Source organism: Asterias rubens, chromosome 18 (genome assembly GCF_902459465.1).
Source record: "Asterias rubens chromosome 18, eAstRub1.3, whole genome shotgun sequence".
Lineage (NCBI taxonomy): Eukaryota > Metazoa > Echinodermata > Asteroidea > Forcipulatida > Asteriidae > Asterias > Asterias rubens.
Window position 1 is genome coordinate 10,728,973 of NC_047079.1, and position 22,697 is coordinate 10,751,669.

General features: G+C 41.1%; 1 protein-coding gene and 1 long non-coding RNA gene across 5 annotated transcripts; one reads left to right on the forward strand and one right to left on the reverse strand.

Annotated features, from left to right (window-relative positions):
- Positions 1-5,155: 5,155 nt before the first annotated feature.
- On the forward strand, positions 5,156-19,306 carry LOC117302254 (phenolphthiocerol synthesis polyketide synthase type I Pks15/1-like). Of its 2 annotated transcripts, none has more exons than XM_033786108.1 (4): positions 5,156-5,261; positions 8,236-8,404; positions 9,535-16,421; positions 17,038-19,306. In XM_033786108.1, exons 2-4 carry the CDS (start codon positions 8,332-8,334, stop codon positions 17,371-17,373), a joined length of 7,296 nt encoding a protein of 2,431 aa, XP_033641999.1. In that variant the 5' UTR covers positions 5,156-5,261; positions 8,236-8,331; the 3' UTR covers positions 17,374-19,306. The 2 variants fall into 2 exon arrangements, with proteins under 2 accessions (XP_033641999.1, XP_033642000.1); XM_033786109.1 differs by lacking the exon at positions 5,156-5,261 and adding an exon at positions 7,274-7,822.
- Positions 17,749-22,506, reverse strand: LOC117302256. Of its 3 annotated transcripts, none has more exons than XR_004520409.1 (3): positions 22,429-22,506; positions 21,152-21,254; positions 17,749-17,813 (listed from the first exon to the last, which is right to left on the reverse strand). It is a non-coding gene; the product is annotated as an uncharacterized LOC117302256 (long non-coding RNA). The 3 variants fall into 3 exon arrangements; XR_004520408.1 differs by having other exon boundaries at positions 22,422-22,505; XR_004520407.1 differs by having other exon boundaries at positions 22,354-22,500.
- Between the last annotated feature and the right edge of the window lie 191 nt (positions 22,507-22,697).

The window sequence follows — 22,697 nt, forward strand, 5'->3', positions numbered from 1 at the left end:
GCAGCTACAAAACCAGTATTGGCTCAATGAGAGGTTTTCTGCCTGTTTTCCCAAATGGTGTGCCACAAAACCAGTATTGGACCACTGCAGGTTTTCTACCACTTTCCCAAAATGGTGCACCGCTACAAAACCAGCATTGGCCCATTAAAGGTTCATCATTTTGCCGAAACGAAGCATTTCACTGAAAGACTCAAGAAAGGTGTGTGATTAAAACTTTCTAGGAGGCCCATGTTACTTTACATACATTTTCCAGTAAAATGAAAGTGTTTCTTGAACTCTGTATTTAGGCACACGGAGGCTTGATTTTTCGAGAAAAAAAAAACTCCAAAAGCTCAGAGCTCCCGGGGGCTTTTCCCCCTGGACCCCCACCGGGGCTTCACCCCTGGACCCCACCAGGGGCCGTATGGCCGGCCCCTGGACCCCACCCCTGAAATTTCTTTTACCAAAGTATTATGACTACAAAGTTGTGCCCCCCCTGATATACGCCGCACACTACTCACTGATGCATAGCAAACCTGTGAAAACTTACTTCTAACAATATCACCACTGATGACAATTCCCAAAGGTATCCTGCCTTGAGCAGAGTAGAGGCGGACATTTTCTCTGGCAGATTGATACCCCAGCACGGTCGCATAAAACAGACTTTCTATATTGCAAAAAAAAAAAAAGGAATGGCCGCTCACACTATTATTACTTTTGTAATTCGGCTTCTCGTCTGACGTTCTCTCGTCTGAAGCCCTGAGCACGTATACGCAAAGCACGCGCACAATTGTCAAAACAACCGCGGGGCCAAGCTAGCCTGAGCCGAATCTGGAGCCGAAGCCATGGTTTCGAAAAGGCCTTCTGTGTGTCACTCCGGTAAATTTGTGCTCTTCATAAAATATTTAAAAAAAATCAATAACAAAAAAATACACGTAGACACCAAAGTAAAGACTTTTAGACGTCTTACTTGAATCCCAAAGAAACCGGACAAGAAAAAGAGGAAGACAAAACAGAAGATTGAGGGATGAGAAACAGAACAGGGGCATTTCTTCTCAATTCAACTCAAATATTTGAGTGAGAAATTACCTCTTTCTCAAAACTACGTTATCTTCAGAGGGAGCCGTTTCTCACAATGTTTTCAACAGCTCTCCATTCAATTCGTTCCCAAGTTTAATATGCTAACAGTTATTTTTTTAGTAATTACCAACCCTAATTAAAGCCCCTCGTGTGTGGAGAACCCCAACATTACAGTGTCTATCACAAACTGCGACATATTGCGTGCGCAGGGTCAAAGTGTCACTAGAGCAAGGTCAAATTCAGTCTTGAGATAATTCATTTTCCAATCAACAATGTGACGTGTGTGAGAAAGCATAGACTTCCTGCGGAAAAGATTTGCACAAAGCCCAATGGAATACAAGAAATGCCTCCAGGGCTTGTTTATAAAGTAATCTGGTCGTAAAACCGACCGCGGTAACATACATGGAACCTTTTAAGTTCGACTATATTGGAAATGAGTCCTTCTCTTCCTTATAAAACATAGTAGGGGAAGAATCTCATGAACGGGTAAATGATAGTCTCTTTATGGTCCCTTCACACGAGAGCCATTTTAGCAAAGGTCCCTAGCTACATAATTAGCATGTACCTTTTAAGTTTGACTATAGCTGTAACTCCTTCTCTTCCTTATAAAGCATAGTAGGAAGAATCTCATGTACGTGTCAATGTATATGTCTCTTTATAGTCCCTTCACACGAGAGCCATTTTAGCAAGGGTCCCTAGCTACATATTAGCATGTACCTCGTGTGAAAGGACAACAACTTGTGTACTATCCAAGAATTGTCTTGTAAAATCTTGTTAAACAAGTGCTACATTATTTTGGCAACCATGCTAAAATTAAGCAAGGGACCACTGTTAAAATTGCTGTTGTGCGAATAGCACTTATTTCCGAGCAATTTCGATGAAATTCCGACTATTTTATTCCATCACAGCTGGCAGACCGAATACTACTTCACATGGAAATATACAAGACAGATGATTAAAGGAACGCGTTACCTTGGATCGGTCGAGTTGGTCTTTGAAAAGCGTTTGTGTTTTTGATAAAATGCATTTGGGTAGAAAGATGTTGTAAAAGTAGAATACAATGATCCACACAAACATACCTCGAAATTGCACGGTTTTCCTTTTTACCTCGTCGACTAACACGGTCGGCCATTTATGGTAGTCAAATTTTTGACTCCCATAAATGGCCGACCGTGTTAGTTCGCACAGTAAAAGGAAAACCACGCAATTTCGAGGTAAATTTGTGTGAATCATTGTATTCTACTTTTAAAACATCTTTCCAACAATATGCATTTTATAAAAAAGGGTTACAAACGCTTTTTATAGACCAACTCGTCCGATCCACGGCAACGTGTTCCTTTAACCATGGAGGTAGACAGAGTACGTTTTGTTTATTGTAAAAGACACTGGACACTAGTGGTAATTGTCAAAGACCAGTCTTCTCACTTGGTGTATATCATCTACATATACTAACACTAACCTGTGAAAATTTGAGCTCATTTAGTCGTCGAGGTTGCGAGTAGAATGAAAGAAAAAACACTTTTATCACACGAAGTTGTCTCGAAATGAAATTCTTGGAAATTACTTCTTTTCTCAAAAATACGTTACTTCAGAGGGTGCCGATTCTCACAATGTTTTATACTATCAACCTCTCCCCATCACTCGTTATGGTGTATCCCAACATAAAATAACAAACCTCTGACATTTTTGGCTCAATTGGTCATCGAAGTTGCTGAACTAATGAAAGAAATAAAACCCAGCTTTTTCAATAACTTGTCCGATGACGTCATCTTTCAAATTCGCTGCAAAAAGAATTTCAACTAAATTCTAATGATTTACCATATTCATTTATTTAAATTTGTTTGACAAGGAATTGTCCAGGACGTCTAAATTACTACAGATTGATATACAATAAACACAAGATTGAATTACACACCATATCTAATGTTATAAAACATTAAGGGAAGCAGAGGACACACTTTTTACTTTTTACATTTGTTGGGGTGAGGGGTGGAGGTTTGGTTCCGGGTGTCCACTTATGCTGTTAGAAATGACGTTGCCAGCGCTATCATAGAGAGTATTCCTGGTGGAAGTAGTGCCATTTGCATAGGGGGGGGGGGGGGGTGGCGGCCGTGTGTTTGGTTATCGTGTTAGCAAAGCCTCTTTGCTTTATCATGTCTGGACGTAATCCGCTTATTTATCGTTAAAGGGACTGGATTTTTGAGTTCGTTCTCGAAAGGTGTAGGCCTACATTTACATCATTGTTTAAACAATCTGTGTACTACAAACATTATGTGACAATTGTCCAATATCTCTCAATATAAAACGTAGTGTGTCAGCAAAAAAAAAACGGGAAAAAAACCCGAATAAAACCAAAACGGTGTGATTGATCTACCAGTCACTGCGGAGGATGGGAGACCTCTCAAAAACGGGGTCATATACAGGCGCGGATCCAAGGGCGGGGTGGGGGGGGGGGCAGGGGGCAGGGGGCACGTGCCCGCCGGGAAAAAAACCGAAAACAAACTTTTACTGCATTATTTGTATTACTTTTAAGTGATCAGATGAAGGTAAAGGGTCAAAGAAATGTCTCTGCGAAGGCCTTAGATTGCACCAGAGAGCATCTACGACATACAAATTTTCCCGGGGCCCTAAAGCGGGCCCCGGACACCACGCCGTAATGGCGTCGCACTTCGCAACTTCAGATTTGTTAATGCCTCTACCCTATAGACGATGTGACCTATGTTAACATTAAAAACGCCTTCTGCCAAAACACAAAGGCTTTCCCGGCGGTATGCACGCGGATCATGTTATGGTTTTCGTGTGACGTCAGAGGGCACATCGTCTATAATTTCTTCTGGCTATAGAACCCTGCTTGCAACATACGATTATCCGGCGGATCTGGGTTAGCTGCCCACTTATATTCATGGAATTTGCCGCCCATCAGATAACCAATACATGTATGGTATTACATTGCCCAGAATTTTACGTCAGTAGTATAGGCCTATTATTAATAATCTTATAAGAAAAACGCTTGGCGACGATGTACAGCGTAAATTCAGTTTATTGTCAACAAGAGGGAGAAGCATTTCACTGAAAGACTCAAGAAAGGTGTGTGATTAAAACTTTCTAGGAGTCCCATGTTACTTTACATACATTTTCCAGTAAAATGAAAGTGTTTCTTGAACTCTGTATTTAGGCACACGGAGGCTTGATTTTTCGAGAAAAAAAAAAACTCCAAAAGCTCAGAGCTCCCGGGGGCTTTTCCCCCTGGACTCCCACCGGGGCTTCGCCCCTGGACCCCACCAGGGGCCGTATGGCCGGCCCCTGGACCCCACCCCTGAAATTTCTTTTACCAAAGTATTATGACTACAAAGTTGTGCCCCCCGGTAAAAAAAATCCTGGATCCGCGCCTGATATACGCCCAGACTACACACTGATGCATACATAGCAAACCTGTGAAAACTTGCTTCTAACAATATCACCACTGATGAAAATTCCCAAAGGTATCCTGCCTTGAGCAGAGTAGAGGCGGACATTTTCTCTGGCAGATTGATACCCCAGCACGGTCGCATAAAACAGACTTTCTATATTGCAAAAAAAAAAAAAAAAAAAAAAAGGAATGGCCGCTCACACTATTATTACTTTTGTACAGTGTCACAATTTTATATGGCACTGTTTTGAAAAGAAAGAGTAAATCGGCTGATCAGCTGAAAAGTTTCATGGCCAATAAACTAATATGATATTTGTATACGAAATTGCCCTTTAAGCTTTCAAGTTTACTGTAACCACAGAGGTGTCCACGCTGTAACTTGAGCTGTTGCACTGCACTCGGACCGCAAACTTTGGAATTAGCACACATCCGTGATTTTGCTTATCACTGCAAGATACAATATTGAGGGGGAAACTCCCTCTACTTGTGTAATCAGACAGCCCGATTGATGAAGAAATCCTACGCACATAGTTTTGATATCAAACTGCCACTCAGGTATATACCCATCGGTCATTGGCTAAACTCACAATCGGTGTTCTGGAGATCCGCTTTGATTTGGTGACTTTGTGTAACCTGTTTAGTCACAGGTTCTCATTTGCATATAAAATTGGATAAAAGAGGCACAAATCGCAACCAGAGAATTCAAAGTTTGTAAGACAATCAGAAGATCACTAGTGCAGGAGAAACACTTTGTTATTGGTGGCAAGACGAAAGAGAGGAAGTCGGCAATCATGTAAGTGTTTATTTTGTTATTATTTTTATTTTCATTTTATGTATATACAATGTTAACTTGTTCCTTGGTAACGAGCAATGGGGAGTTATTATAAGTGATGAGAAATGGCTCCCTCTACTCTGAAGTATACATTGCTTTTGACAAGAAAAAGAGATAGTTTCTCGTTCAAGTAAAGCCTTCCATCCTTCTCTTGCAACTTCGACGACCAATTGGGTCCAAATTTTCACAGGTTTGTTATTTTATGCATATGTTGAGATACACCAAGTGAGAAGACTGGTCTTTGACAATTACCAAGAGTGTCCAGTGTCTTGCCCGGGACTACCTTCCAGGCCTTGTCAGGTGTCTTTTTGTAAATTGATTTTCTCCATGTTTGACTGAGTCCATGCGCTTATATAATTCTTGTATTTAATGTATTATTATATTTCTTCTGCACAGTTAAAAAATGTGAATTATTTCTGTGTATACATGGCATTTATTGTATATGGAGTTCCATTTTTACGATTTTGCTGTTTTAACTATACTTGTTTTAACGAATGCCCTAGAAATTAAATATCCATAAAAAAAAGTAAATATAACAAATGTATATCCATGTTCAAGGATATAAAAACTAAATGTGATTCACTGTGTCATTATCACAGATTGTGACAACTTGATTAAAACATTAAAACACAACAGCAAAACTATTCTATCTAAGATCAGTGACGTCATTGGTTACGTGGTCTACACCCCATGCACCGATCAGCTAGTCCCTATAGATTGGAGACATTCGTTTTGGCTAAAGACACTGCACACTTTTTAGAAAGAAGTAATTTTCCACGAATTTGATTTCGAGACCTCAAATTTAGAATTTGAGGTCTCAAAATCAAGCATCTGAAAGCACACAACTTTGTGTTACAAGGGTGTTTTTTCTTTCATAATTATCTCGCAACTTCGACGACCAAGTGAGCTCAAATGTTCACCTAGGTTTGTTATTTTATGCATAAGTTGAGATACACCAAGTTGGGTGACTGGTCTTTGACAATTACCAATAGTGTTCAGTGTCTTTAAACAGCAAGAAACAAGACAATTAAACGAGAATTTAAAAACTTGAGAAACTCCTTAAACCATGAAGGAAGCCCTCATACTATTCAGATAATAACAAAGTAAAAAAAGGAATAGGGTGATTTTTTCTGTTGGTTTGTCGTCTGCGTTGTCTGCTAAAAGTTTTAGTCCTCTAAAGTAACGGGAATGTTTTTATCCACACTGCACTCATTTGTTGCCTGTTGTTTATCTTATGATAAAACATTGCCAAGTGGATGCTGCGCCCTCACCGGTGACTAACTTGGCCTAGCGTCGCCTTTTAGACCATGGATCAATAAACTATTAGACAATGTACTAGCAGGCGCTGCTGTATAGTATAATAACATGTTAATTTAACTCAGTTAAAATGCAAGACCTCAGCAAGAAAAAGGGACCAATCGGCACGCTTTTTTGTTGTCTCCCCTCCCCCACCCTTGTCGGCAAACGAAATTGTTTTTAGAAATTCTCTCCGAGTTTTATTCAGTGTATCGTGAAGCACAAGAGGGGGACTAGGTTTGTTCCGACACCTCCAAATGGAACTAAAGTTACGGATTAAAACAAAATAATTTTAAAAGACAGAACGAAACTCATAGTAATGACACACAAAACAAAAACAGAATCCCCTAAAAAGGTAAGCACACCACGTCAGGCACTAAGCCGGAAGTGTTGGCTTTCAAGTCACATCATTTCGCAACTGCTTTCTTTTTCTTTAAAGCAATAAAGTTAAGAAAGCGAAAGCGCTACTACATTTGCACTACGTACATCGTATGCCTACATTGATGACGAATAACATCTGTAACCAAAATATAAGTTTATCTCGTGCTTACTCAATCTCAGAGAACGTTTTTCCCCCATCCACACACCGGCTGCCAAATGACAAACGAATACAGCAAAAACGTAAAAATTCAGGCGTGATATTTAAGCGCCCTTGGGAAAAAGAATTTGACACTTTTCAGTACAAGGGCAGACTTACATAGACATTTTCGCAAATACCCATTGCGTGCGCAAGCGCTTTAACTGTTGAATATGGTGCATGCTTGTCTCGCTAGCGATCAAACTAGTAAATACTTACAAAACCAAAAAGACGATGTTTTTTTTTCAGTTCATGTTCTATCAAAGGTTAATCTGAGCATGAAATTTCCCTAAACTGCGTTTTCAAATTGATAGACCAAATCCACAATATTTTCTCCAGCAAGTCACGACCATTCTACACAAGTTAAGGCATGACATCATGGGAAATATTGAGAAACTAATAAATGCTTTCGAATTAAATTAATGTGTTTTAACTTCCGGTCGGGTGGTGCAACTTTCCGGAACGAGGAAACAAAATCACTCTCAGAAGTCACTACTGGTTTTTCTAACTTCTTTTTCAGTTTTTATTTAAGGAAACAAAAAGAGTATATAAACCCATGAATATTCCTCGACTGTCAGTTTTGTTTTATGTGGCACGAGTTCTACACTTCGTCCGTTCGTAATACTTGGGACCAATGTCTATGTATAAGGTGTGTTTCGTTTGGCTTTCAGGCATCATAACCTAACTTGCTTTGATTTTACGTGCGAAAGCGGCAGTTTTTTCATTTCTTTAGCAACTTTTACTAAATGTTAAGTTTGGCATTAATGGGGCAAGGGAAATAATCTAACTCACTTTTTATTTTCCGTGTGGGTCTATGATTCTCGAATGTTCGTTCACAATTTGTTTTCGTCTTGAGCAACCTTTACAATGCAGAAACAGTCTTACCAAGACAAGAACTATCGATAAGTAGTAATTTTGCGGGTACAACCATGACTCAAATCTTTTAAAGCCATTGGACTTTCGGTAAAGCTCCATCACCACTTAGTCTCATAAAATAGGTTGTTATTTTCATATTTCAACAAATTTAACAACCTGTTTATCCTTCTTCTTTTTCTGTTACAGAGAAACTATTTATTTCACACCATTATTTATTGAGCACTGTCAACTCAGCAACGTACGTCATCGTTTTCGTCGTCATAGTAACTTCACATCAGCAAGATGAACAGCAAACAAGCAAACACACAACAGCCGTCTCGTGCAGCCAAGATCCCAATAGCAGTTGTTGGAATTGGTAAGAAAACTCTTAACTCTTTCATGTTCGTTATCCCACATTATCAAAATTTGTAACGAAGATTAAAAGCACTGTTATCAGATTGCAAAATTTGCCACAACAAAACTAAATGCAGTTATCCGTAACACCAAACATATGACGCGTTGATTGTACACTTGAAGCTTACAATTAATTCAGATTGGTTTACAGCACTTCTTTCTTAAACAATTAAAGGTAACAATAATGAATCATTAGTTTTTTTAGTACAATTAATAGTTCATTTAATTCTCAAAAATAAACACATCATGATTTGAAGGCTGCACTTTAAAAGGAAAAAGGACAAACTATATTACGGAAGCATATTGCTGCCACATGCATTTAAGACAATAATCTTTTGCATACACAATAAATCCAAACTTAACTTGTTGTGTACGTACACTATAAGTTATTGTGTACATACACGATAAGTTATTGTGTACGTTTATCATAAGAGAGATTTTTTTTTTTCATGTGGCAGCGTCCACTTCCGAACCCTAAAAAAACACTCTGCGAAAAGTATATTACTCACTCTAGTGCATTTGTGATCCATCGCGCTGTTTTCCTGTGTCCGTGGTAGGGTAGCTTAGTTCCTGGTTTCTGGTTCCAGAAAAAAACAACAGAAGAACCATTACATCTCAAAAGAGATTAAGCGTATGGTGTCACCGTCACCGCAAACCTCACTTGATCGTATTTCCTAATAAAAACAAGGGAATAGATTTCATAAACTTTTACACTCAGATGAATAGGATGTGGTACATCTGAAAACTTTTTTTCTTTTTCTACGAAAATGTTTAATATTCACATTGCTTGCAAATTGGAATGAATGAAAGGGAAGTTGCTTCACTGCAAAACCTGGGGCGTTGAAATTGACACCAACAATTACGTTGGTGTTAAAATAACACCTTTCTCCTATGAAGTTAAAATTGATTTTTGTTGGGTATATGTGACACACTCATGGTTTTAAAATGACTCTCCGATGTTTGACGTTTTTGATAACGTCATCAAGGTTTTTAGAGAGAGTCCCTTTCTGTATAAAGAATATCAATGTTCCACTTTTCTCCCAGAATTTTTGAAATAACATGAAGTTTTTTTTTTAATTTCTTGTATTACAGGCTGCCGCATGCCTGGTGGAGTGGACTCTCCGAAAGCATTCTGGGATGCCGTCGTTCAAGGTGAAGACATGATCAGTGAGGTGCCTTCCGACAGATGGTCCCTCGAGTCCTTCCACGATCCCGATCAAACCAACCACAGCAAGATGGTCACAAAACGCTGTGGGTTCATCAAAGACATTGACAAGTTCGACAACACCTTCTTCAAGATATCACCTCGTGAGGCTAGCTCCATGGACCCTCAACAGCGTCATATACTTGAGGTCACCTATGAGGCGTTCGAGGATGCTGGTATCATCCCAAGCACGCTGGGCGAAACCTGTGGCGTCTACATCGGGGTGGGGATGATGGACTACCCTATCATGATCATGGAGACATCTCTCATCAACCCCTACACCCACACAGGTGTTGGTCATTCGGCAGTGGCCAACCGTATCTCCTACGCCTTCGACCTTCGTGGACCCTCCTACGTAGTGGACACTGCCTGTGCCTCATCCATGACAGCCATGCACGTAGCCTGTAACGCCATCTGGGATGGTGAATGCACCTCAGCTGTCGCAGGAGGCTGCAACACACTCCTCCTCCCCGAGGTAACTGTGGGTTTCAGCGCTCTTGGTGTCCTCTCTCCAGAGGGAAAGTGTTGCCCGTTCTCCGATACGGCCAAGGGGTACGTCCGAAGTGAGGGATTTGGGGCATTCATTCTGAAGCCACTTGACGCAGCTCTAGCTGAGAATGACCACGTGTACGCCGTCATCAGGGGTAGTGCAATTGCAGCAAACGGCTTCAGCAAGAGTCTTACGATGCCCTCTGCACCTGCCCAGGAGATGGTAATGAAAAATGCTTATGAACGCTGTGGAGTCCCATTGTCATCCGTCCAGTACGTAGAAGCACATGGCACAGGAACTCCAGTCGGGGATCCCATTGAAGCCGGAGCCATCGGTCGCACATTTGGTCACCTGAAGGACAGCCCAGTCAAGATAGGATCTGTCAAGAGTAACTTTGGCCACAGTGAATGTGCTGCTGGTATCACTGCTGCCATAAAAGTAGCCCTTATGCTTGAGAAGAAGATGCTGGTCCCCACCATTAACTACAACGAACCAAACCCAAATATTGATCTGCAAGAACTTAATCTGAAAGTTCAAACGACCCTGGAGCCAATGCAGAGCACCAACGATGAGACTGATACTGACAAGTACACCATTGGACTGAACAGCTTTGGTTTCGCAGGAGCAGTTGCTCACATGATATTTCAGAATGCTCCAAAACCAACCACAAACGCCATAGTTGCAGAGACGGCTGGCTGGAAGTTTGGAGACGACAAAAATGCCGGAAGACCAATTGTTCTGCCGTTGTCAGCTAAATCTGGTGATGCCCTAAAAGACCTCACCAAGAAGTGGCTAGACTTCAACTGTGACACTGATGCTCTTCATGTAGCATCTTGGCAAGCAACACGAAGGGAGCACCACCCATACCGTATGGCCATCATTGCTAATTCAAGCTCCTCTTGCAGACAGACCCTGGAGGGATTTCTTGAAGGTGCTGGATCTGAAGCTGCTGTGACTGGAACAGCCCCTCAAGGAAAACCAAAGGTCTGTTTCGTGTTTCCAGGACAGGGACAGCAGTGGGTAGATATGGGCCGCAAGTTGTACAGCTCCGAGAGTGTATTCAGAGAGACTATCGATTCCTGCGACAAAATCTTCCAAAGGATGTCTGGTTGGTCTCTGCTGGAACACTGCGGCTTGTTCAATGAAGAAGGCAGTATCACAGACTCGTCACCCTATACCTCCGTAGAAGAAGCCTTGGGTCAAGTTGAGGTCATCCAGCCAGCCATAATGTTCATCCAGGTGGCACTCTTTCACCAGTGGCAGCACTGGGGAGTTCAACCCGATGTTGTTGTTGGACACAGTCTTGGTGAGATTTCTGCAGCATATGCCTGTGGTGGTCTGACACTAGAGGAAGCTGTGGCTGTTATTTATCACCGTAGCCATGCACAAGCCAAGCAGGAAGGTACAGGAAGAATGGCTGCACTACGAGCTACAAGAGAGCAAGCTGAGAAAATGTGTCTGGAGCATGAGCATCTCTACATCGCTGCAGTCAACGCACCCGGTGCAATTACCCTTGCAGGCAATTGTGAAGTTGTAGCTACCGTGGTGGAGCAAAACCCAGGAAAGGCTAAGCAACTTAGAGTAACCTGTGCCTTCCATACTCCTGAGATGGACCCAATCAAAGAACCCTTTTCAACAGCAATGGAAGGTGTGGTTAAAAGTGCGGTTGGCAAGAGAACTGTTCCTTTCTACTCAACAGTGACAGGTGATTACTATGATGCAAGCTTTGGAACAGATTACTGGTGGAGCAACATCCGAAACGCCGTTCTTTTCCAGCCTGCTATCGAAGCAATTCTCCAAGAGACGAAAGCTGATGTGTTCCTGGAGATCGCTGCATCAAACACACTTCTGTCTTCAGTCAAACAGATCGCCCGTGGCTTGGACCCAAAACACCCACCTACCACCATCAACTCAAGCTTGAGAGACAAAGATGACCTTCACAGCATCCAGCGTGCCATTGGTACTCTCTACACTAGTGGAGTTGCTCTCGACTGGTCCTGCTTAACTCACGAAACAGCAGAATGGGCACCAGTTCCTACATATCCATGGCAACACCAAACCTTCTGGCTGGAAACTGAAGAGAGGCAGAAACGTCGTCTTGGGTTAGATGACCGGACATTCAAAGGACAGAGTGGCAACCTTACTTTGGAGATGTTCCCATTCTTAGCCGACCACGTAGTTGGAAACCGGGTTGTCTTTCCAGGAGCCGGCTACATCGAACACATGATTCAGATGACATTTTCTGAGACAGAGACACCGGCTTTGAAGAACATCAACTTCATCCGTGTTCTACCATGGCCTGAAGAATCTGACTCAAAGAAGTGCACTCTCAAGCTTGGATTGGAGAAAGATGGAGCAGTGATGCAGGTAACAAGTGAAGGCAATGAGCACAGCAATGGCCAGACCAGCACCAGCTCCAAAGAGAAGAACAATTGTCTTCCACTTGAGAAAATCACAGAGAGATGCTCAACTGAGGTCACCAGTGAGGTCTTTTATGAGCGCCTTCAAGATGTCGGCCTCAGCTACGGACCAGCTTTCCAGATGGTGGAAAAGATGTTTCTGGGTGATGGTGAGGCACTAGCTATCCTTCATCCAGTTCCAGACAACAAGCAGAGAATACAAATAGCCCATCTTGATGCTACATTCCAGCTTGTTCTTTCTGCAGTAGGTTCAAGCAGCGCTATGTACCTCCCAGTACATATCGATTCACTTGAGATGTCTACAGAGTCTATTCCATCTGGTGAGAAGCTTCTGGCCTACACTAGAATCATCGACTGTGACAGCATGCTCCTTTCAGCAGATATCACTATTGCAACTGAGAATGGTGAATGTCTTGCTTCTGTAAAGGGATTCCAAGCACAAAACTTCAATGGCAATCAGTCCGATGTTCCTATCGAGTCATGTATCTACACAACACAGTGGCAACCAGTCTCAGCTAACACCTTGCCGACATCAGTTGTTACCGAAGTCTTCAAGGAGAGCAATCTTCGTGAGAAATATGGGGATGAGTTGAATGCCATTAATCGAGCTGAAGATGTACTTGATGATATTGAAGGTGTCTGTGTCTCCTACATCCGACATGCAATCGACACAGTCCCTCTTGAAGAGCGTGCTCAGGGGAAGAGCTACACCAAGTACATGGATCGGTTCCAGACCATTGCCGAGAGCAAATCCAGCAAATCCATCCCATTCAACGACATTCCATCAGTCTTGGACAAGATTCTTGAACATGTTCCTGAGCTTGACTCTGAGGTCAGTCTGATCAAGAGCCTTGGAGATGTTCTTCCTGACACACTACGGGACCCACAAACTGCAGTTCCTATCATGTTCTGTGCAGAAGGTCTTGACAGGTACTTCTACGACTCACTAAGTACTAGGCTGTACTACAAAGCTGGGGCAGAAGCAGTTGTCAGTGCAATCAGGGAAGCTGCTAAACACAAGAAGGTTGTTCGAGTTCTGGAACTCGGTGCTCGTATTGGAGGATTGACACGCTTCATTGCCGACCAACTTAAAGACTTGGGAGAAGAGAAGCGAATGGAGTATGTTTTCACAGACGTGACTGCAACTTTCTTTCAGCAGGCTCAAGAAAATTTGAAGGAGTTTCCCTTCATTCAATACAAGCAGATAGATATTGAAAGCGACATTGACGAACAAGGGTTTGTTCCAGGGAGCTTTGACGTGATAGTCTGTCTGGACACTTTGCATGCAGCAGTGAACGTACAACGCAGCACAGCTTACATGAGTAACTTAGTGAGCCCTGATGGCCTGATGTTTATCATTGAGGGTACTAACACACACTACCTGACTGAGCTGTGGTTCGGAGCTTTGGATGTCTGCTGGGCATTTGATGACTTCCGTAAGGAGCGTTGCTGGATGGATCGACAGGGCTGGTTAGACACAATGACTCAAGTTGGCCTCAAAGACATTCAATCTGCATCTTCACCGAATGAATTCTTCCACTGCGTTTTTGCTGGGCGGAAGTCATCACTTTCAGAACGGGATTGCTTGAGGGAGGTCATCAAGCAAGACAAGATGATAATTGTTCGAGACGAAAGCAACAGGTTCTCATCAGAGTTTCTCCCTTTCTATCATGGTGAGGTTCACATAAGTACCTTTTCTGAATCCAAGTCACTGGACCGTCTTTTTAGTGAACACTCCGACTCTCCGATGGAGGTGATTTACATCTACAGTGATGAAGATTCCAAGGCTGTTGCGCTCCTGAGACTCTTTCAGGCAGTGGAGTCCTATCCAGAAGCAGTCAAACGGGTGTGGATCTTGACGAAAGGTGCAAACATGGACTGCACTAGGCCAAGTGGTTCTCTGGCCGTTGGGTTGACTCGAGCTGTCAGTAACCAGATCCCAGGGATGTCAATTTGTTCTGTAGATTTCGACCCCGAGAACTCACTTGCTGAAAATGTCCAAGAACTACTGAGACTGATGGACGACAGCAGCCTCGCTGAGCGTGAGATTGTCCTGCGTAAGGGGAGGTACGTCCCCCGTGTTGTTCACCAAGATTTGAACAACATCAAAAGCATCAACTCCAAAATGTGGCGAGTTGAGCAGGATCTAAAAGGTAAAGCAGGCAAAGGAGCATCCATTGATGACCTGGCATTCCATGATGTTCAGGAGATTGAAGTTCCTTCGGGTCATGTGAAGATCAAGGTGAAAGCTGCACCGCTCAACTTCAAAGATGTCATGATGGCGTTGGGGCTTCTTGAAGGATTGGAGAATGACACACATCCCTCATTCGGTATTGAGTGTTCAGGTGTTGTGGTAGAGATTGGTTCAAGGGTATCTGGTCTTAGGATTGGTGATGAGGTGATAGCATTTGGGAAAAGCTGCTTTGCCTCTCATGCAATCTGTGATGCTAAACTCACTGTCCACAAGCCGGATAATCTTGACTTCCTTGAAAGTTCTAGCATCGGAGTAGTTTTCGTGACGGCATACCTTAGCCTGATTGAAAGAGCCAACTTGAAGAAAGATGAGACAGTTCTTATTCATTCTGCCTGTGGAGGAGTCGGACTTGCAGCCATTCAGATTGCACAGATGATTGGTGCCAAGATCATCTGCACCGCTGGTACAGAGGAGAAGAGGAGCTACTTGAGGAAACATGTTGGCATTGAGATGGTCAGTGATTCACGTACTGACCGCTTTCATGTTGATGTCATGGAATGGACCAATGGCCGAGGAGTAGATGTCATTCTGAACTCGCTCTCTGGAAAGCTCCTTCAAACAGGTATCTCACTTCTGGGGCAAGGCGGACGGTTTTGTGAGATTGGTAAACGTGACATATTGCAGAGCTCCAACATCCCCATGGGTTTCTTCTTGGAGAACAAATCATTCAATTCCTGCCAAGTTGATGTCCTGATGCGACAACGACCAGCCACGGTGCAAGGTATAATGAGAAAGGTTGTTAAACTGTTTGACAACAACAAGCTGAAGCCGATTCCAACTACCGTACAACCGCTCGGCAACTTGAAGGAGACCTTCCGTATGATGTCAAAGGGAGCTCACATTGGCAAGATCGTCTTTGAGGTGCCAGAGGGTTTCCAGCCGGCTGAGATTAAACTTCCTCTCAGTCAGTTCAAATCAAACGCAACGTACATAGTCACTGGTGGATTTGGAGGAATTGGTCAAGCTCTTTCAAGATGGTTGTGCCAAAACGGGGCCAAGCACATCGTTCTCGTCTCCAGGAAAGGGGCAAAGACAGCCGCTGCCAAGAGGACCGTGAGCTACCTCAAACGCAACAAAGTCAACCTGAAGGAGTACTCACTAGACATCTCAAACAGACAGAGTGTGAACAAGATGTTAGAGAACCTTCGTGACGATAAACGTACCCCCGCAATCAAAGGTGTCTTTCATCTGGCAGGCGTCATCGAGGAGGAGAACCTTCCGGACGTCACGGCCGATCAGATGAACAGAATCCTGGGTGCCAAGGCAACTGGAGCCAAAATCCTCCATGATCTGACCAAGGATGATCAACTTGATGTCTTCTTCATGCTTTCCTCAATCTCTACTACTTGGGGACATCCAGCACAGCCATGCTATTGTGCTGCTAATGCATACCTCGATGCTCTAGCCGAGAAAAGACACATAGATGGACTACCAGCTCTCTCTGTGCAACTGGCACCTGTTAAAGGGGCAGGGTATCTGGAGGACAAAGGTCAAACTGTCAAGGTTCTAGCTATGAAGGGAAACCACCAGCTGTATGTAGATGAGTTCCTTCAAGTACTTGGTCAACTGCTGTCACGTGGCGACCTCCCAACAGTCTGCCTAGCCAATCAGGTATGTCTATTGAAATACCTTTTAGATTCATAAGGACTTGTTGTACAAAAAGTCAATCAATCAATCAATCAATCAATCAATCAATCAATCAATCAATCAATCAATTAATCCAACCTACAAAGTACCAACTACAATTACATGTACATTATATCTGCCTCGAAAGCTGAATATGAAAAATTTAGGGAATCTCTGAAGCATTTGAAAATAATGTGAGGACCACTTAGTGTAATAAATACAGTTTTTCTAGATAATTCACTCTATACCATGTGAGAGAAAGAAGTGGAGTTTTAAGTATTTGTTTGTTGTAAGAAAAGCCACACTCTTATAAAAAAGAGGTACATTTCATCTTTACTTAATCTTGGTTCCAAGATGCTACTGTTGTATTAGTTGAGGAAAAAAACGATGCTCACAGACGGCATTTTTTCGCACCCTCTGTGATTTTGTTTACAACCTATACAACCCTCTAGCAGCATCTTGCAACCAAGACTACTACTCTTGGTTTTTAAACAAGATCTACATGTATATTATTTTTTTATTTTTTTGTTGTTTACCTTCAGGAAGCTGTAACAACAAGATCTATAATATGTTTCTTTCTATTTTTGTTTACCTTCACTAGGAATGGGGAGCGACTCAGCAGTTCTGCTATAAATCTATGCTCAAGTTCCACCATTTGGCCGCACTCAGCAACAAATCATCAGCCAGCGATGTTAGCAGCATGGACATCGCAGACTTAGAGACCAGCATCAAATCCAAGATGGCCGACCTCCTGTGTATGTCAGATGATGCAATCGACGTCAGCCAGCCGATGGTGAACTACGGTGTGGATTCATTGGTTGCCCTGGAGATGGTGAACTGGGCGACCAATCAGCTTGGAGTGACAATATCGCAACTGGACATTCTGGGTGGAATTACAACGGCAGCTCTGTTGGAGAAGGCAACAGAAGCAAGATGAGATTAGTTTTCAAAATTCCATTTTCTACTTCCATTCATGCATTACTCTATGATTATCCATTTATGAGAATTCAATGAGCAAAAGTTTGAGGCTTTTACGGTATGGGGTTCAGGTCCCGCCTAAAGGTCCGGTCCCACTGCTCTGTGATTATGGTGTTCACTATGTTGACTCTGTAGTGATCACTCTGAGCTACTTTTTCCTGACTTCTTGAGCAAAAGGTTTCAAAGATTGCACTTGAACTCTGAAATGCAATAACTTGAAAAAGGTGGGTGGGGAAGTTGACAGAGGGATTTCAAAAGTCTTTGCTGTAACTTCTTAAACACAAGCTTTGTGATGTGCCATTTTTGTATTTACATCTTGGAGAAAACTGCTCACCTGCAACACAGGGGCCAATTGAGGAACTAGCTACTGGTTGATGCATATCAATCCGTTGAACAGTCCTGTAAATATATAAATTTCCCTTCTGAAAGTGAACTTTACAGCAACACTGCTTTGCCCTATATTTTCTACATGGCTACACCAATAGGTATCAGGGCTAAGTTTTGATGAAAATATAACAAAATTTTATTCTATGTGTGCTCAAACAAAAGAAACATTTATTATTTTTGTGTATATTTATAAGTATTTATCATGAACTCTGTAGAGGGTAAAATATAGTGTTTTGGAGAGCAAGCCCATCTTTATATTGGAAAAGGGCACTGCCATCGGAAAATCTTTAAACAATTTGAGGGGCATCAAGGCCGAATATTAATCCAGGACTGAAAACTATGTTTGGTAGATAAGAAACCAGACAATATCTGTCAGAAAATTTGTAAATATACAAACATAAAAACATGTTATTCAACAATAATATATTACTGACGAGTGACGACCCAATTTAATTTTGTATGACAGCCTACGTAACAGATGAAACAGGGAAAAAATCTGAATTTTTCAAACTTTTAAATGTTTCTAAACTAAAAATGTTATTTATGAATATTATCCATATTTTTAAGCAAATTCAACTATAGTCATTCCTTAGAGCTTAAACTGTATTTTTGTACTGTACATTGTTTTATGGTAGTGGATTGAAAATAATAGTCTTCCTAATGTTATAATTCTAAAAGCCATGTCACACCGGGCCAATTTTTACAGGCAGCTTGGAGGAAAACAATATCACTGCAAGCAAAATGACCACTCCATGAGCACAACAGACATTTTTAGTGTTTCACACTGGACTGTCTCCGAGACAAGTGAAGAAAAAAAAAAAGTTGTGTATGATTTGTTTTTTTTTGAGGTTGCCTGGAACTGACTGCCTGTAAATTTTAATCTGGTGACATGGCCCTTACATTGTTTTGCATGAGATTTTGAAAAAATTACAAACAATTAGACTAGCACGTTCCTTAAAAACTATGAATGTACTCATTGGTACAATATCTTATAGAGGTGGTGCATAAAAACCGTCAATACTACATGATATTCAAGATATTTTGTTGGAGACAATACTCTAAAAAAACATATCACCTTTTGAAATGAATTTTTCAAAGTTTAGTTTTGTTGTAAGCCCCTGTGTATGTTAGGCCTATATCTCATGTGAACAGTTCCAATAACCAAAGGTTCACTTTGTTGTGTAACAGCTCTTGATTGTTTGCAATGAAGAAATCAAAGTACTATAAAAATGGCATTTTAATACTGATACAACAGCAAGGTCAATATATACTGGACCAGTGATAAACTACAAATATTCCACTCTTAAAAGAATATTCAACTGATTTATATATTGTGCCTTAAAAATATTGTCTATTTAAGCCAAGTTATCTCTAAAAGTAACAAAAACAACAACTTTAAAGTCACCGCTTTATGTTATTAATATCCTGCCAAATTGGTGATTTATATTGTTATAAATAGCTTATAATAGAAAAACTTGGGAAATAAAACAGACTATAAAAAGAGACGATCGAACTTGCATTTAAGAATTATTGTCTATCAGCTAGTGTGTTACATTAGAGCGCAGTTTATGAATTTTGTTTTTAACAGACATAATAATGTTCCTTGGGAAAAAAGTAGGGACACTTTATTGGGCCTTCAAGGGATTAATTCTGTTCATGCATGGAGGAAGAAAACAATTCTATTTCTTCCTCCATGGTTTATGTGGTATAGGCCTTAATAAACTTTTCAGCTATAAAGTAACATTCACAAATCTTGTGATTTTTCCAAAGGAAAACAGACAGGAAATCAGATTTAAAGGCAGTGGACACAATTGGTAATTACTCAAAAAATTATTATTAGCATAAAACCTTACTTGGTAATGAGTAATGAGGAGGGGTCGGTTGGTAGATTAAAACATTGTAAGAAACGCCTCCCTCTGTAAGTGTGGTAGTTTTCGAGAAAGAAGTAATTTTCCACTAATTTGATTTCGAGACCTCAGATTTAGAATAAGAGGTCTTGAAATCAAGCATCTGAAAGCACACAACTTCGTGTGACAAGGGTGTTATTTCTTTCATTATTATCTCGCAACTTCAACGACCAATTGAGCACAAAATTTAATTTTCACAGCCTTGCTGTTTTATGCAAAACGTTGAGATACAGCAAGTGAGAAGACTGGTCTTTGGCAACTACCAATAGTGTCCAGTGTCTTTAAAGGCAGTGGACACTATTGGTAATTGTCAAAGACTAGCCTTCACAGTTGGTGTATCTCAACATTTGCATAAAATAACAAACCTGTGAGATGGGTAAAAACCAAAATTAATATTCTTTATCCCTGATGCAAATTTAACATCTATTAAACCTGTGAAAATTTGACTCAATCGGTCATCGAAGTTGCAAGATAATAATGAAAGAAAAATAACCCTTGTCACCTGAAGTTGTGTGCGTTTAGATGGTTGATTTCCGGTTGGTTGAGAACTATGGCACTTCAGAGGGAGCCGTCTCTCACAATGTTTTATACCATCAACCTCTCCCCATTACTCGTCACCAAGAAAGGTTTTATGCCAATAATTATTTTGAGTAATTACCAATAGTGTCCACTGCCTTTAACAAGGAAGAATAATATTCATGTTTTTATCAACAACATTAAGAACTGGACATTTGTTTACTACAATAATGTCTGAAGATAACTAATGACTGTTCTAAAAGTTTTATGGCTATGAATTAATCATTGCTGGCCTGGAATTTCATCTTTGGAAGGGCAATGGTGAACTTTCGGTGGGGCACCAAGGCCAAGCCCAGGGGCAACGAAGGCCATGGATGGCCTCTGTGGCCTGCGTTTAATTCCTGCAATGTATAGTCATAGCGCACTCTATGTCTCAATTGGGACTTTCGTTGAACCTCTGGGCTAGGTAGACCATACTTACTCTATGGATGGACATTAAAAGGCCAGCTGTCGATTTCACCAAACCCTTCCTAACTTTAGGATTAATCTTAGGACTTAAAACGAGTTCAGTTCCATATCTACCTTAGGACCCATTGAACCCATCCTAAGTTAGGACTGGTTACTCGTCCTAACTCGAGACAAGATTAGTCCTAACGTTTCATGAAATCAGCTGCAGGGTAATTGAATCAGCTGAATTTGATTTTTAGTTAATGCTCTATTTCACAGGACTACTGCATACCTCATGTTTGGTAATAGTTACCTGCAAATGGTTTCATATTTTTATCCCCAAAAAACAGCTATTTTCCCAGAAGTTGCAAACACTCTGGAAAGGTAAAAAAAAGGCACCAGTAGTGGCTACTGCATTATCAACCAAACTTTATAATGCTCACTATACACTGGATTGCCCTCTGTTAAAAAATGTCATACCTTAACTATCGTCACCCGTTGAAAAGTGAATTCCAGTTCCGACAACAGATTCATCCATTCTTCACAGAAGCAAAATCTTCATCAGAAAACAGCCCTCTCGCCTCTGTAAGAGATAAATTAAGGATAATTCTTATTATTAATGGGACCTTTAATAAAGTTATTGTCAAAGACCAGTCTTTTCAACTTGGTGGTGTATCTCAACATAGTGCATAAAATAACAAACTTGTGAAATTTGAACTCAATTGGTCGTCAGAATTGCGAGATAATAATGGAAGAAAAAGCACCCTTGTCACACAAAGTTGTGTGCTTTCATAGTATGCTTGATTTCGGGACCTCAAAATCTAATTCTGACGTCTCAAAAACACATTATTGTAGAAAATTATTTATTTCTTGAAAGCTATGTTACTTCGAGAGGGAGCCGTTTCAACAATTATATACTATCAACAGCTTTCCATTGCTTGTTACCAAGTAAGTTTTTGAATTACCAATAGTGTCCAGTGTCCAGTGTCTTTAATAATGTCTAGCACATTTGTGTCAGATTTATTGTGGTCTTTCAAACAGTTCAAATAAAGCATGCAATTTTCCGCAAATTTTGTTTTGTTTACTGCAACAAGGCACCGTTTTCATATTTATTGTTTAAATGAACTAATTTATTAATTAATTAAGCCATACATGGGCTTTAATTAAGCCAGCAACCGCGAGTGTTCATTGGTTGACCAGACAGGTGGTTTCATGCATCGTGTTTATCATCATTTATGACCATGGGCCAAAACTTTCAGCAAGATTTTTCAGCTCGTCGAGTCGGATGCTCTAACGTTGTTTTGGAATCATTTGTTATTAAGATTAAAATTCAAGACAAATTACAATAACAATAATAATACGATACAATTATTCTCAGTGCAAAAAATGTCTCAAGAGAAACGTTCCCATTTGATTATTAATTACATTGATCGATTTGTGAAAGGAAAGAGGTTTAAACCAACCTTTGTCTAAAATAAAATTGCAGAATTTCAACCATTGATAAAAATAATAGCGTGTGCTAAGTTCGCTTTCTTCATCTCATATCGATGCTTCAGAAGTTTGTATGTGGCGACAGAGGGCGCCCCAAGAAGTCACCAAATAATAGTGTAGTGCTAGTGGTCGTCCGTACGAAATCTTACACAAACAGGTGCCGTTTTAAACATGAAAAGTCAATACATTACCAGGTGACAGAGTGTCAATGTATCTTCACAGTGTATCAAACATTTGGGGAGTGTGCAGCATGACAAACCTCTTACTATCGAACTCGTATGATCCTGATGATATTGATAATCACAGCACAGCAGAGAACTCATCCGCAGCTAGCTAGGTCGAGCACATCTTTTGACGACCACACGTGACTCATTATCATGAAGCGCCCTCTATCAAGGTGGACCGGGAAAAGGGGGTGGGCTACAGTAGGAGAGGGAAGGGGGCTGCGTGGTGCGTTTTGCACTCTGATGTAACATGCACTGGCTAGATGCGCAAGAAATAAACTCAACACTCAACAATAAATCAATCAAAAACG